Raw genomic sequence first — 14,478 nt, 5'->3', positions numbered from 1 at the left:
CAGTCCTCCATAGCCACAGTCAATGTTTCCTGACCACAGAGCAAGGTGTGGTCATTTCAATAGAGACACCCCCATTTCGACTATCATGTCAAAGTTCATCCATTCTTTATTTTCGGATGCGCGTTTCGAAGGCACTGTTTCTTTCTAATACGTTAGTTTTGAGGGAATGTCGAGTGAAAGATTTTTTGCTACATCTGTACTGATGTCATTCATTTTGTTTGAAGGCTGCGATGCATCTTGATGTTACATCCAACGAGTCTAAGGACGTACATTAGGTTTTTTGATCTTGGTGTTTACCCGTGTAGCCTACGACTGGACGCACTATTTACTACGGAGTTCCTTCAGACTTTTTCACTTGACTTGATTATTGATCTACAGTATCTGTAACAGTCGACAGGAGTGAATCGCAGATTTTATAGCGTGTATTCGCTGGTGTTTTATTTGGTCGTCTGAATGGATAGAAATCGATTGTTCCTCATTTCTATTCTAAATGCCAATCTTCTGTATTCCTATGTAGAGTAAATCCTACGGTCTGAAAAATCCTCAGTCCTTTACAGCCATCAGTAAAGACATGGCAATGTTAGTCAGTGTGTGGAGAGATCCACAAGAGGACTTAGCAGGGGGATCTCTGAATGGCTCAAACACGCGTGATCAGCCAGGCAGAGAGCTTCGCCTGGCATCGGCAGCGTCTCACACCGTACATACAGGAGATCCCTTAACGCAAGGATCAGCGGAGGACAAAGGACACAGCCAGACCTCCGGGCAAAATCAGCACATAGAATGCGTGGTCTGTGGAGACAAATCTAGTGGAAAGCACTACGGACAGTTTACCTGCGAGGGATGCAAGAGTTTTTTCAAAAGGAGTGTCCGTCGCAACTTAACATATACATGCCGCGCTAACAGAGCATGTCCGGTGGACCAGCATCACAGGAACCAGTGTCAGTACTGCCGGCTCAAGAAATGTTTGAAAGTGGGCATGCGACGAGAAGGTAAGTCAGTCAGATATTAAGCAAATAACAAAATGTCTCGTCCACAGTAACGCATTCATCTTCAAATTAATAATGGGCTATTTTTGGTTATGGTTTGTTTGCTCCTATGAGAAAAGCCTAATTTAAATAGCCTATTGACCGTTAAATGGTCGAGCTAACAGTTATTAGAATACAATCCTGCATTAAATATGGATGAATGTTTATTTTCCTCTGATTTTCCTTTTTTTTTAAATAGCGGTTCAGAGAGGAAGAATGGCTCCGACCCAGGCGAACCCGGGCCATTATGGACTGACCAATGTAGATCCACTGAATAGTCACTGTTTTCTGTCTGGGTTCATATCACTCCTGCTTCGAGCAGAGCCGTACCCAGCGTCTCGCTATGGTAATCAATGTATGCAAGCTAGTAACGTCATGGGGATTGAGAATATATGTGAGTTGGCAGCCCGTTTACTCTTCAGCGCCGTGGAGTGGGCCAGGAACATTCCCTTCTTCCCCGATCTTCAAATAACGGACCAAGTTTCTCTCCTAAGGCTGACGTGGAGCGAGCTGTTCGTCCTAAACGCTGCTCAATGCTCCATGCCTCTGCACGTGGCTCCGCTGTTAGCGGCGGCGGGACTTCATGTCTCTCCAATGTCCGCGGATCGAGTTGTGGCTTTCATGGACCACATACGCTTTTTCCAGGAGCAAGTTGAAAAATTAAAGGCTTTGAATGTCGACTCAGCTGAGTTCAGCTGTGCCAAAGCAATCGTGCTTTTTACATCAGGTAAATAGATGTATATCTGTGTCACTTCATTTACTTCACAGAATACAAACATATACGTAGAAAGATCGATAATCAGGTTGAGTCAGTTCTGTAAAATCGACATATTTAAGGACAAATCTGTCAAAAGCAGTCTTTTTCGGAAGAAAGGCCGAGACTCCAACAGGAACGTTTTAAATTAATATAAATAAATAAATATATATATATATATATATATATATATATATATATATATATATATATATATATATATATATATATATATATATATATATATATATATATAAAAATTTGTTATAAAGTGAACTTGCAGGAAGGAACCTAGAAAGTGCTCAACGTGAGATTCACTTTTACCGTCTTTCAGCTGTGAGCTTGCAGGAAAGATGTGACCTGAGGTCCCGGTCTCAGAACTTTTATGCGAAATTCCCAATTTGTTTATTTACAATATAACAATAAAATCACGAAAGGCATAGTTTAATATAACAGGTTAATTAAACTGGACCTAATTTAAAAGCCACCTGCAAATTAATTATAGTTAATTTGCTTGTAATTATACATTTTACATTTACGTTAAATCTTTCAGCATCAATCTTTCCCTAAATTAATCTGGCTACATTTACTGGTTAGCCAAATTGATTTAGGGAAATATTGATTCTGAAAGATTTATCTTATACCTTACCAATAGAGAATGAAAAAGATGTATTTAATCACGTCATGTCTTGGAATGGGGACGCTGTTGTTTCTTTTTCCAACTTTCAATAGCCTGTAACTTAACTCACATTCATAAGTGGTGCGTAAACCTAGTGCATTCTCTTTTCTACTTCTTTAAAATATTAAAATTGTTGAACAAAAATGCATCATATATATATATATATATATATATATATATATATATATATATATATATATATATATATATATCTCGCAAGGTTAAAATGATTTCATTGTATCCTAACCATTTCAACGATCGTGCTGCGATCTGTTTTACTGTCTACACCTGTCATTCATAGTTAATGTCCGAAGTGTTCGTGCACATCTTGATAAACGTGCTAATATTTAATGTTTCGGACTTAATCTTTGCGTGCTTTTGTTGCTTGTACAGATGCATGTGGTCTGTCAGATGTGCCTCACATAGAGGGTCTGCAGGAGAAGTCGCAATCTGCCCTTGAGGAATATGTTAGGAGTCAGTACCCAAACCAGCCCACGCGCTTTGGAAAACTTCTTCTGAGGCTTCCCGCGCTTCGTATGGTGTCATCCTCTGTAATCGAACAACTCTTTTTCGTCCGGTTGGTAGGTAAAACCCCAATTGAAACGCTAATCAGGGATATGTTATTGTCGGGGAGTAGCTTCAATTGGCCATACATGACGATTCAGTGAAGTCCCACAGGAAGATACCAAGGACGGATTCACCTGCGCTAATGGGAGACAATTTAATGAGCAAAACCATGATAATCGCACGTGGAAGGTGAAAACATACAGCAATCTGACCGCATACTCTGTCAGTGTGGATTTAGACCTTTAAACAGAATAAAACTTCATCAACCTCATCAAGAGTTTAAGAGTGGTAGTTTCACTCGTATCTATTATGTAAAAATGTCTAACTTTTACCCTCTTTTTGTGTGTCATATTTGTCTAAACTTTCACTTCTAAATAATTGCAGTGTCAATTATGCCAATTTAAAGTGTTATGTGAAAAGAATATGTTTATTTAGACGAAATATTTGAGGTGCTTAAATGAAAGACGTTGCCAAAAGATTGCGGTCTTATTTCTAAATATCCAACGATCCAAAATGTTCTCAATTGTAATGTACTTTTATATGATATTTGATGATAATCTGGATTATAATCCATTATATTCATGTTTCTTCATTAACGCTGAATCTATCGAATTATTTATTTCTTAGTAAATATTTATTTTTATTTTGTTTCGTGTATTTTAGTCATGCATAGTCTAAATAATCAACCACAGCACTTAGGCCTAAGGTAGCAGTTACTTTAAATAGCGTGCCACTTTCGAATAAAATTTTTGTTAAGTGATTTGTGGTAAATCCCAGTACAAACTGTCTTGCCTAAAATCCAGTTCTATTTGTTGATATCTTAGGTTACCTAAAACGATCAGGCGAATGCGAGACCTTTTTGAATTTATGTATAGTACAGCATTTGATTAAAATACTTTAATAAATGATGACCTGAAAATGTTCCGTTCTTTTTCTTGTCTCTTCCTTTTTCAGTGAATAAATGTAAATTGTCTACGTATGGTTTTGCGACATAAAAGTTTATGGCATCTGTATATTAAAGGAAAATATTCTGCTAATGCTCTAATTAGAAGCCTACTGCTTCTAACAGCTAAAATCTGTTCTTCTTACTATACAGACACTCTGGAAACTGGGGTTGTACCATCTTTTTTTGGTCACCCAGGTTCCTTTATGATAAGCAGTAGCATATTCACCAGTAGCAATTCACCTCGAAGTTATACAGTGTAGACATGCAAATTTACCATGTGAGCTAGTTCAGAGTGACGACTGTTAGTTTACTGCATCTACCCCCTCCCTTAACATCTCTTCGCTAGCCCACCCTGAAAGTGTTTTTGCTAGATTAAAACATGCTCGTCCCACTTGAATTCTATCAACGAGCTCAGTTTTTAGGACCCAACCACTCACTTTATTCACAGTACATTCACTGTAGGTCTCAGGCTCCATTCCGTGATACCCTGAAACAAAATTTATTCACACACACACACACACACACACACACACACACACACACACACACACACACACACACACACAAATAAATTATATTATTTTAGCAGGATAACTTGTTTAACTGCCTTAATTAAATTATTTTTGTACTTTGGAGACTTATGAATTAAAGTTACAAAACCGGACTAAAATGTAAACGTTTATGATTCTGTCTTCAGTTTCACAGAGGGCTGAATATGTGCAAAGCACAGTCACAATTTAAACGAGTTGTTAATATTTTAGCTTTATTTTAATAAAATTCTTAATATAATTCTTTAAATTCTTAAACCTATAATTTACGTTTTTTTCTAAAATCACATTATTAAATGTCATGAAACTGCAGTAGTCTTCATTTTCCAAAATTCCGTCATAGAACTGTGTAAGAAAAGAGGGGATTTGGAAAGAAGCAGGACTCGTGGCGGTGGGAATATGTTGATTAATACACGTCTTGGTTTTGGTCAACAGTTCTAGCACATACTGACTACACAGCTAGCTCTGGCGTCATCAATTTAATTTCAATTTAGGCAATTAAGAAATGAAGGCTATAGAGTTCTAAAGGCTGCGAACGGCCGTGAACGCCGCAGCATGCAAGAATGTGGTGAGAATTGAATGATCAACTCCTGATTTCTAAAAACAAGTCCAGAAAATGTCAGTCAGGTATTGTGTTCTCATTTCTAAATGTTTTCAGATCAGAGGTCACAAAAGCGCTGTCCATGGTCCTGTCCATGGTCATGCGCTTTTATCAAGTACAACAGAAACTCGGAACACTGGGTAAACTGACTCAGAGGTTCGTCAACTTGGAGATCGGCATGTTAAGTTTTTAATAATTTAATATTATTATTATTATTATTATTAATAATAATAATAATAATAATAATAACAATAATATTCATAGTAATCATAATAATAATAAGAATTCATAATTCATAAACACGGCAAACATCTGTTACTCTAATGTATTCATATATATAATATATATATATGTGTGTGTGTGTGTGTGTGTGTGTGTGTGTGTGTGTGTGTGTGTGTGTGTGTGTGTGTGTGTGTGTGTGTGAGAATATTTTAAGAAGTTACTGCAGTGCACTATACAAAAAATCTGAAACCTTGTATTGTTTGTGTTGACTGTCTAATGCTGTGGTTACTAAACATTTTAAGTTTGTATTTACTCGTTTCATATAAAAAAACATCTACATCAATTAGACCAATAATAATAGAATGAAGATTTTTGGTGTTAGGTTTTGCATTTCCAGAACTAGTTTTGCATTTATACAAGTAAAAAACAGGCATTTACACAGGTATTGGACATGATTACTGTATTTAATTTAAAATGAAATATTTCTTAAATACATTTTAATTTGCTTGTAATTATAAATCATAAATTGAGTCAAATATGTACACAGACTAATGGTTAGTATGGACAAAACAATATTTTTGTTTATTTATGTAACTGAGATATAAACAGATGTCAGTAGAGTCCCATGTTCTATTCTTTCGATTAAAAAAGTTTTATTTTTAAATTCGATTGAATATAATAATTTGTTGTAAGCTTTCACACTTTTTAAAAGATACTTCAATTTATGTTTCCTTTTTGTTTGTCCTAGTTGATTTTCTGTTCAAACAGATCAGGGCCCCTTGCACCCAAAACCGTAGTGTTCAGATTATCCTGAATGAGATCGACAGCATTCAGGGTTCTACGATAACGTTTGTGTTACAATGTTCCTGAAAAATCTGGCCTATAGTATTTTGGTATAGTATTTGTTTCTTACAGTAGTATGTCGATTAGCTATCATAAGTAGTTTAATTTGAAATAACGCTTCAGATATACTTTAATTTTAATAGAAATAACCATGTATTATTATGAAAACCCAGAATAATCTTCAAACCTTACAGAGAACAATCTGTGAACTAATGTACAGGATACTGTAAAACACTTCTAGCCATCTATGCTGTGTGTGTGTGTGTGTGTGTGTGTGTGTGTGTGTGTGTGTGTGTGTGTGTGTGTGTGTGTGTGTGTGTGTGGTTTCATTCCTTTGTGTCTTGCCTGCCATCTTGACTCTGTAGTCATCACTACCCTGTGTGAACTCCCTGACCTCTTCACTCTTGCATCATGTGAGATTCTTTTAGTTCATCCACACAGTGGACACAGACAGATCATGAACTCCAGCTCTCGTATGACAAGGAGTAGTCAGCACCAGTGACAACCTGCTTGGCCTAGCCATGACCCAAGAATACCTGAAGAGGGGTAAAGAATCCATGACTTTGATGGCCACATTTCAATATTGCATTTTTATAGGGCAAGAGGATTTTCATTGCAGTAGTATGTGCTTAAATGTGTTGATATTCCAATTATGGGTGATAAATATGACCCAGTTACATGTTGTATAATAACCTCCCTATTTTTTCATTAAATAAACACAAATTGTTTCATGATTTACTATCCAAGAGGCCATCCTAGCCACCGGTGGCTGGGTGAGACAGCAGTCGATACAGAGGACAAATTCAAGATGATACACATGCAGGAACAGCTGCAGACTTCTGGGTAAGTTTATGTTTGTACCTTTGTGACATTCACCAAAAGTAACAAGAGATTTAATCTCTTGCAAGCAAGATTACCTGTGCAACCTTTATCTGCGGGCAGAGGTAATAGGTAAGTTAAAAAAAAAGATGCTGCACCCATAGAGGCAAACACCACATTTACTACCTGACTGTAAATAGCACACAGGTGAGCCACTCATAGTAATAAGAGATGACAGAATCCATTGGGGAAGATGGCTGAGATAGACCATTGTCAACCTTCGGTTTGCACTAGTGAATAATATTAGATTAGAGCATGGCAGTACACTGACAGGACATGTTCTGAAGTTAAGTGAACTGCACCCAGCCACAGTGGATCAATGTAAACCAAAGAAATGGCCTGACACCAGGTGCTTTCATATTTTTATTCTGCTATAGTGCTCAAATCATTCAGTCATCAAAACACCAACAAGATGCTTGAGTAACATAATTTCATATTCATGTCAAAATTTTTAAGTAGTGCTTTGTACAACAGGTATGATCACAAAATAACTTTACAGATATCTGGGTCCAGAACCCCAAATTAAGACAAAGGCAACAGTGGCAAGGAAAAATTGCCTAAGAGCATGAGGAAGAAACCTTGAGGGGAACCAAGACTCACAGGGGGGGCATCCTCCTCTGGTTGACAACAGACTGCTCAACAGAACATATTAAACAATAAGTGCAAAATGAGCAATAGAATTCTATTCTAGATTCCTAAAATTCCTAGTCCTAGGATTAAGGAACATAGGTGTGTCCAAAATTCATCTGACACAGGAACAAATCAGGAATAGCTGGCCAATATTCACCTTAGATCCTAGATCCTGCTCCATGTTCTAGGAAGGGGAGGGAACCAAGGCAGCAGAGAAGTGTGTGTGTTTGTGTGTTTTAATACCAGGCACCAGTCAATAATTGAATCTTGGTTCTTCTCAAGGTTTCTTCCTCTTGCTCTAGGGAGTTTTTCTTTGCCACTGTCACCCTTGGCTTGTTCACTGCGGCCTTGAACTTGGACATCTGTAAAGCTGCTTTGTGACAACAGCTGTTGTAAAAAGTGCTGTATGAATAAATTTGACTTTGACGTTGACTTTGACTCAGATACTACAATGTGTAAAATATGGGTACATAATGTGCAAGGGTGGACACTAACTATGGTAGCTCAACCAAAACTGTAGAGCTAGAATGTTGCGAATAGAAGGTAACACAGGAACGAGGGTTCCCTGGAACATCAGCACCCTGCCGCTCCCAGACAACAAATTTGAGTGAAATGAAGGAGGTGAAGTGACAGCATAAAACATCCCAGTTCACCATAGCTCTAAATACCCATCAACATTCTACCCATTTAATTAAGATGAAAAGTATTTAACAAAATGCCAGAGTAAACAAATAAATTTTCAGCCTAACCTTAAGTACTAAATAAATTACAGTAGTCCAATCTGGAAGTGATACATGCATAGACTAGCTTTTCTTTGTCATGTAATGATAATATATTCACCCAGAACTAGCATCTATAAAGAAAAAAGCAGGGGCCCTAGATCCAAACTTTGAGGGACCAAAACTAAACTTAGTGGATGCTGAAAAGTCAACATTTATGTATACAAACTCAAAATGGACAGTTAAGTAAATTCTAAACCAGAAGTGGGCTATTGTCTTAATCCCAACATTTTCAATCCCATCTATCAAAATGTTGTAATCTATAGTATCAAACACTGCACTGAGATCAAGCAATGCAAGCAAAAATACACAACTCTGATTGGAAGCCCACAATATCATTAATTATTGTAACCAATTATTGTAACCCTGACTGAAAGCCTTCATGCAACAGGTTCTGATGCAGGTATGATCTTAGATGCTGAGCTACAGCTTTTTCTAGAATCTTAGAAACAAGAGGAAAATTTGAAATTGGCCTATAATTTGTCTTGGTTCTGGCACGAGGCTGGCTTTCTGGAGTGGTTTGATAACTGCTAGTTTGATTTAAGCACATGGCCAATATTGTGGGAGGATCTTATTATATTTAATATAGGTTCTATTATTAGTAATAATAGCAGTAGCTTTAGTAGTAGAAGTAATAGTTCTTCAAGTAGGAGCAGGAAGCATGATACACTATTGCCTGTCCTGGTGTCCTTTCACAGGCTTGACGTTAAGATTGTCCTGTTGTTTTTTAAAGCTGTGAAGGGGTTGGCACCATCATACTGTGCAGAGATTCTGCAAGTTTAAATTCCACTGAAGGTTCCTAATATTTTTAGAGTCTCCCAGGTCTGAACTCAAGCGCAGAGGTGATTGAACCGCAGAGACTGCCCTGACCATTTGGAACGACTTGCTTTCCCAAATTAGGACATTTCATAAGACACATCTCTCTACTTTGGAATTTAACACTATTAAAATGGTGTAGTGATTTTAACTGTTTTACTGTGTGTTATATGTTTTTAAAATGTAGCTTTTACTGTATGACTCTGTTTTACCTTGATATGATAAGTTTAACATACAGCAATACAGTACAGCACTTTGGTCAACAATGGTTATGTGAAATGTGCTATATAAATAATTTTAGCCTTGCCTTGCTTTGCCTGTGAATGTAGTGTGTTCTTGTACTAATATGTGAAAGTGGAAGTTGCCATAAGCTCTGAACAGTGATCTGAAAACGTGTGTGTGTGTGTTCATGTGTACAGTCAGTATAATTTGATATACACATATAAAATGCCATGTAACCTATATAACAGATCAATTTTGCTTTTGTATGACCAGTGTTCACCACGCTCCCTGCCCCTCCTCCCTCTGATAGGCAGTGATGTTCACATGCTCATATCTATAATGTCAGAAATGAACTCCACATGGCAGCATCTATGGGAGAGCTGCAAGTGAGCACACTTTGAGGAGCAAATCAATGTCAGGAGGCAACCTTGCCCTGGGCTATGTTAATACAACACCATCAAACAGCATAAAATGAAGTACTGACATGTATCATTCATAAACAGCATACAATGAAGCACTGACATGTATCTTTCATAAACAGTGACTATAAGAGTGGTCATGTACAAAAGGCTTATACTTTAAAAGTCCAATGTCCATATGAATAGTAAAAATAACAATAGTGATAATAATAATTACATAATAAAGTGATAATTAGTTTGAAATAGCCATACAAAGTTTGATACAAAATTACTATTAAAATATAGAAATTAATGTAAAAAGAACAATTTGAAAAGTCCCTTGCTTACATTAAAACAGAGAGGCAAAAAGACTCTTCACTAAGGAGTAAGAGAAGGAGCCTGCAGACTAAACCAAAAAGTTGGCTGATGGTTTCATGGCATTATTCCACAGAAATGTGCTGTGATCTGGCATTTGAATTGGAACAAAGGAACAGTATTCTTACTCTTAACAACTAGACAGAGGAGGGTTTTGCAAGTAAGGTATGAAGGAGATCACAGTAAAACTAACTAATCACAATCTAGTCACATGTAGTAGATTTGATAGACTCCATAAAAGCATATTAATGACATTACATTTTTTATATTGAGATATATTGATATAATTAAAGTAACATTTTATGCATGAATATAACCTCCAATAATCCCATAGAGGGAAGTTCTATGACAGACTCACTAATCAGAGGTCTGTGTCTTTTCAGTAAGGCCACACACACGTTTCCAGTTTCAGAGCTAAGCAGGTAAATATAATTTTTTATTTAATTTTAAAAAGATGTTGAAATGCTAATTTTACACTCAATTAACTGAAAATTGTTTTGCCATTTAAAAGCATAAGCTTAAATAATTAATATTACTTGGTTTATTTTATACCAAATATAAAAGTTACATCTTAAAAAGTAAGAAAAATATTAAAGAGAAAATATGAGTATGTAGAACAAGAAAATTAATTATTACAAGATAGATAGATAGATAGATAGATAGATAGATAGATAGATAGATAGATAGATAGATAGATAGATAGATAGATATTCAAAATTGCTTCCAGAGAAGCAGTACATTTTGACAGAGGTCTTTCATCAGCTGTGTTTCTGAATTAGTGGTAGGAGGAGCCAGTTTATATATGAAAAAAGTAGATGTTTAAATCATAACATTCATTCCATGGGGTTCTAAAGTTCAAAGAGTGTAGATCAGTTCTTTTTGCTTTGAGTTTCCTAATTTAATTTCTGCCATAGCAACAACTGGCAATGCAAACAGATATATCATTAATGCAGCATCCATTAGTATTAGTATTAAAAATGCTTTGACACTGGAAATGACAAAATGACAAATCCTTAATTCTGATGGTCTGAAGGTGTTAAACTATATATATATATATATATATATATATATATATATATATATATATATATATATATATATATATGATAAATAAGTAAATTATTTGTAATTACATTCATTTGTTTGTTTTTTTGAAAAGGCAGTTTTCAATCTAATCCCAGATGATAAATCACAATTAAGTACATTTATGCTTTTTCTTTAACACAAGTATATTTCTTTGAATTCTGTTAACTCCCAAGAGAATTTATTATGAGGCTCCAGTGTGATGTCAGCAGGCTTATTAATGGTGAGGAACTTTCTTAAGTACATACAGAGAAAGGAAATCGATCGGGTCACACATTTTTCATCACAGTGGTCTCCTCAACATTAAATAATTAGATAAGTTAAACATATATGGTCCGTGTATAAGAAAAGATCAAATGTATCATAGTTTTTAAGTTTTTTTCCTTCCATAAGGCATGATATGAGAACACGTTTGTCATTGTCCTCATTCTGTGTTATGACCTTTATTGCAACAAAACTTTGTCATGTGCTTGATGTTCACACATTCTCACCCAGCCATGTCCTTGAGAACCACCTGTTGCCCATTATTTGAAAATATTTCTTACCCATGAATCATTGAAGTGAGTAATTAATCAAACTGTCAGGTGGAGTGCAGAGGTCATGTGCGAGGTGAACAGTCACATGTGGGCTTGGGTCAAGTTAGTTCTCCATTCTGCATTATCAAACTAAGATGAGAGAGTGAAAGAGAGAAAAACAAATGTAAAAGCAGATGATATGGGGTATATTTCAAAGAGATGAGAGAAACCTGCAGGAAATGGCAGACAGAGGTAAGCCAAAGTCCAAGCAAACAGCCCTAATATGAATGAGCATCTCAGTTTTTATTACATGCCTTCACAGCACATTACTGATACATCAAGGACTTTACTCACCTGTCCTGTGGTATATGATGTCTAGGCTCTTTGCTCTTCCATGCTCTGGATATTGTCTTGTCTCATCTTCTCAGGGTATTTTTAATTTTTGATGCATTAGGATCCGTTGCTAAAAAGTCCCAGCAAGAATTGTTAATCTATAGAATCTAATTAAATACTATAGTTAATATGCAATTGGGGTTTATGCAATGATGCAACTATTTAGATCACTGCTGCTAATCCACACATTTAGCATGCATGAGAGCGCTGTAGGTGAACTGTATGCCTGTGTTTTTTCCTCTCCCCAAACCTGTCCTCTGCTGCCCCCTGGCAGAATGGGCTCTATTCTAATCATGCAGAAGCTACAGAATACAGTGTAAAGCATATGCAGCATAATTGCCATTTAGTTTTATTCATCACTGAAATAGTTGAAAAGTAGAAACATAATGAATGGTCTTCATAGTGGACACTATTTGTCGTGCTGGAAGGTTTAGAATGATAGTTAGGACCTGAGCTCACACCAGAACTCAGTCACGCTTCTTTTTCTTTATCTATTCTTCAGGTTCTAAAACGTGTTATAACAGGTTTCAGAACTATTCAACACCACCTGGTAGCTGAAGTTAGAGGTCCATCTCCTCCTCACACAAACAGATGGACCGATAGATAGATAGATAGATAGATAGATAGATAGATAGATAGATAGATAGATAGATAGATAGATAGATAGATAGATAGATAGATAGATAGATAGATAGATAGATAGATAGATAGATAGATAGATAGATAGATGGGGGATAGGGGGATAAAAATGGAATCTCATTTGTAGGATCACTGAAGAATATTCTCTTCTAGATAGAGAAAGACTCCAGGTATGCCTTATGCCAATGGCTAAAACACATTTATTTAGGGGGAAAACACATGAAAAAGCAAATACTAGCTATAATGCTGCAATCCCAGTATTAAATATAAGGGGCTTTTGTTGAAGGGGGTGATTCTTATAAAAGTAACACTGTGTTCTGTAGACAAAATTAAGTTACATTAAATTAGAATTCCAAAGAAAATTTAGCCAAGACAAAAAGGCAGAAAAAAGAAAATGCTCTCTACTCACCCTTTGTTGTCACATCTCAACAGGGCCATGTCAGTGAAACAGCAATGCTTTGAGCAAGCAATCACTTCACCAGAGATGAGGAAAGCCGAGAGAAGGCAAGGGGGAGGGGCAACTGCTTAATTAGCCACCGGCATGTTCTCTTTAATAATGCAGCATAAAATATCAGCGTATAACCTCATATAGCAAAATACACCCCACACTTGGGTTCACACACAGACACACATGTACACACATGCGCTTGAGTTTTTCAGCATGTACTGTCAGCAGCGCCCCCCCCAAAAAAAATGGAAATGACATAATCAGGAGGAGTCTGGATAAGACCAACCCACAGTTTGACAAATGACAGGAACAAGACACACATACAGACATGAAATTGAAGAATCCATAACTGAAGATCTGGGGGGAACAAAGAAGATATGTCCACAAATATTGGATTTGTCTCCTTTAATAATTGACATGTAGCACAGATTTTAATTTCTAAAGAAACTTAGAGGATTTTCATTTTCATCATATCTGATTTTAAAACAAACATAAAGGTTCCAAAATCTTCCCCAATGTTTTCAGGGCTGTTGTGTTTACCACTTGTTGCCAGAAGAGTGAAGTTTTCTATTTGATGTCGCCACTGCTGCTGTACATGTACACTCACTGAACCCAGACTAAAACGTCTTGAAAACCAAAACCAAAACCATTTTTTTAATGTTCTCTCACTACTTATTTTGCTCTTTATTGTTTATATTGTTGCTATTTTGTTGTCCGTTGTCAGCCAGAGGAGGATGGGCCTCCCCTTTGAGTCTTGGTTCCTCTCAAGGTTTTTCCTCATTCTCTAGGGAGTTTTTTCTTGCCACTGTCAGCACTGGTTTGCTCACTGCTGGCTTGGACTCGGGACAGCTTTAAAGCTGTTTTGTGACAGCGGTTGTTGTAAAAAGCTCCATATAAATAAATTAGACTTTGACAAATCAATAGAGACAGTGCCATAGATCATAAATTGAACAGCCCTGAACATGCTGTACAATGGTGTTACACTTATGAAATCAAGTAGTTTTACTTCATTTCTTTCCTAGACAGCATTTATGTGGCCATTATGATGTTGCAGATTTTTCATGACAAATCATAAACTTCTATTAGCCTAAAAGTCTTTTAAAAAGTAGAACACTT

General features: G+C 36.4%; 1 protein-coding gene and 1 long non-coding RNA gene across 3 annotated transcripts; one reads left to right on the top strand and one right to left on the bottom strand.

Moving 5' to 3' along the window:
- Positions 1-571: 571 nt before the first annotated feature.
- On the top strand, positions 572-3,296 carry nr2f1b (nuclear receptor subfamily 2, group F, member 1b). The gene is made up of 3 exons (XM_027019435.2): positions 572-989; positions 1,225-1,752; positions 2,852-3,296. The coding sequence occupies exons 1-3, from the start codon at positions 572-574 to the stop codon at positions 3,124-3,126; spliced, it is 1,221 nt and encodes a 406-aa protein (XP_026875236.1). The 3' UTR covers positions 3,127-3,296.
- A 1,139-nt stretch (positions 3,297-4,435) lies between these two features.
- Positions 4,436-13,980, bottom strand: LOC113583223. Of its 2 annotated transcripts, none has more exons than XR_003411244.2 (3): positions 13,324-13,980; positions 12,237-12,345; positions 4,436-4,458 (listed from the first exon to the last, which is right to left on the bottom strand). It is a non-coding gene; the product is annotated as an uncharacterized LOC113583223 (long non-coding RNA). The 2 variants fall into 2 exon arrangements; XR_003411245.2 differs by lacking the exon at positions 4,436-4,458 and adding an exon at positions 11,783-12,032.
- Positions 13,981-14,478: the final 498 nt, after the last annotated feature.

Source organism: Electrophorus electricus, chromosome 17 (assembly GCF_013358815.1).
Source record: "Electrophorus electricus isolate fEleEle1 chromosome 17, fEleEle1.pri, whole genome shotgun sequence".
NCBI lineage: Eukaryota > Metazoa > Chordata > Actinopteri > Gymnotiformes > Gymnotidae > Electrophorus > Electrophorus electricus.
This window is presented reverse-complemented; position numbering and strand designations above follow the sequence as displayed.

Excerpts from the sequence above, each read along its gene's own strand:
- nr2f1b (XM_027019435.2), top strand. The coding sequence starts at position 572 with ATGGCAATGTTAGTCAGTGTGTGGAGAGATCCACAAGAGGACTTAGCA. Across the intron at positions 990-1,224 it reads AGTGGGCATGCGACGAGAAG|CGGTTCAGAGAGGAAGAATG; the intron begins GTAAGTCAGTCA and ends TTTTTTAAATAG. Across the intron at positions 1,753-2,851 it reads AATCGTGCTTTTTACATCAG|ATGCATGTGGTCTGTCAGAT; the intron begins GTAAATAGATGT and ends TTGCTTGTACAG.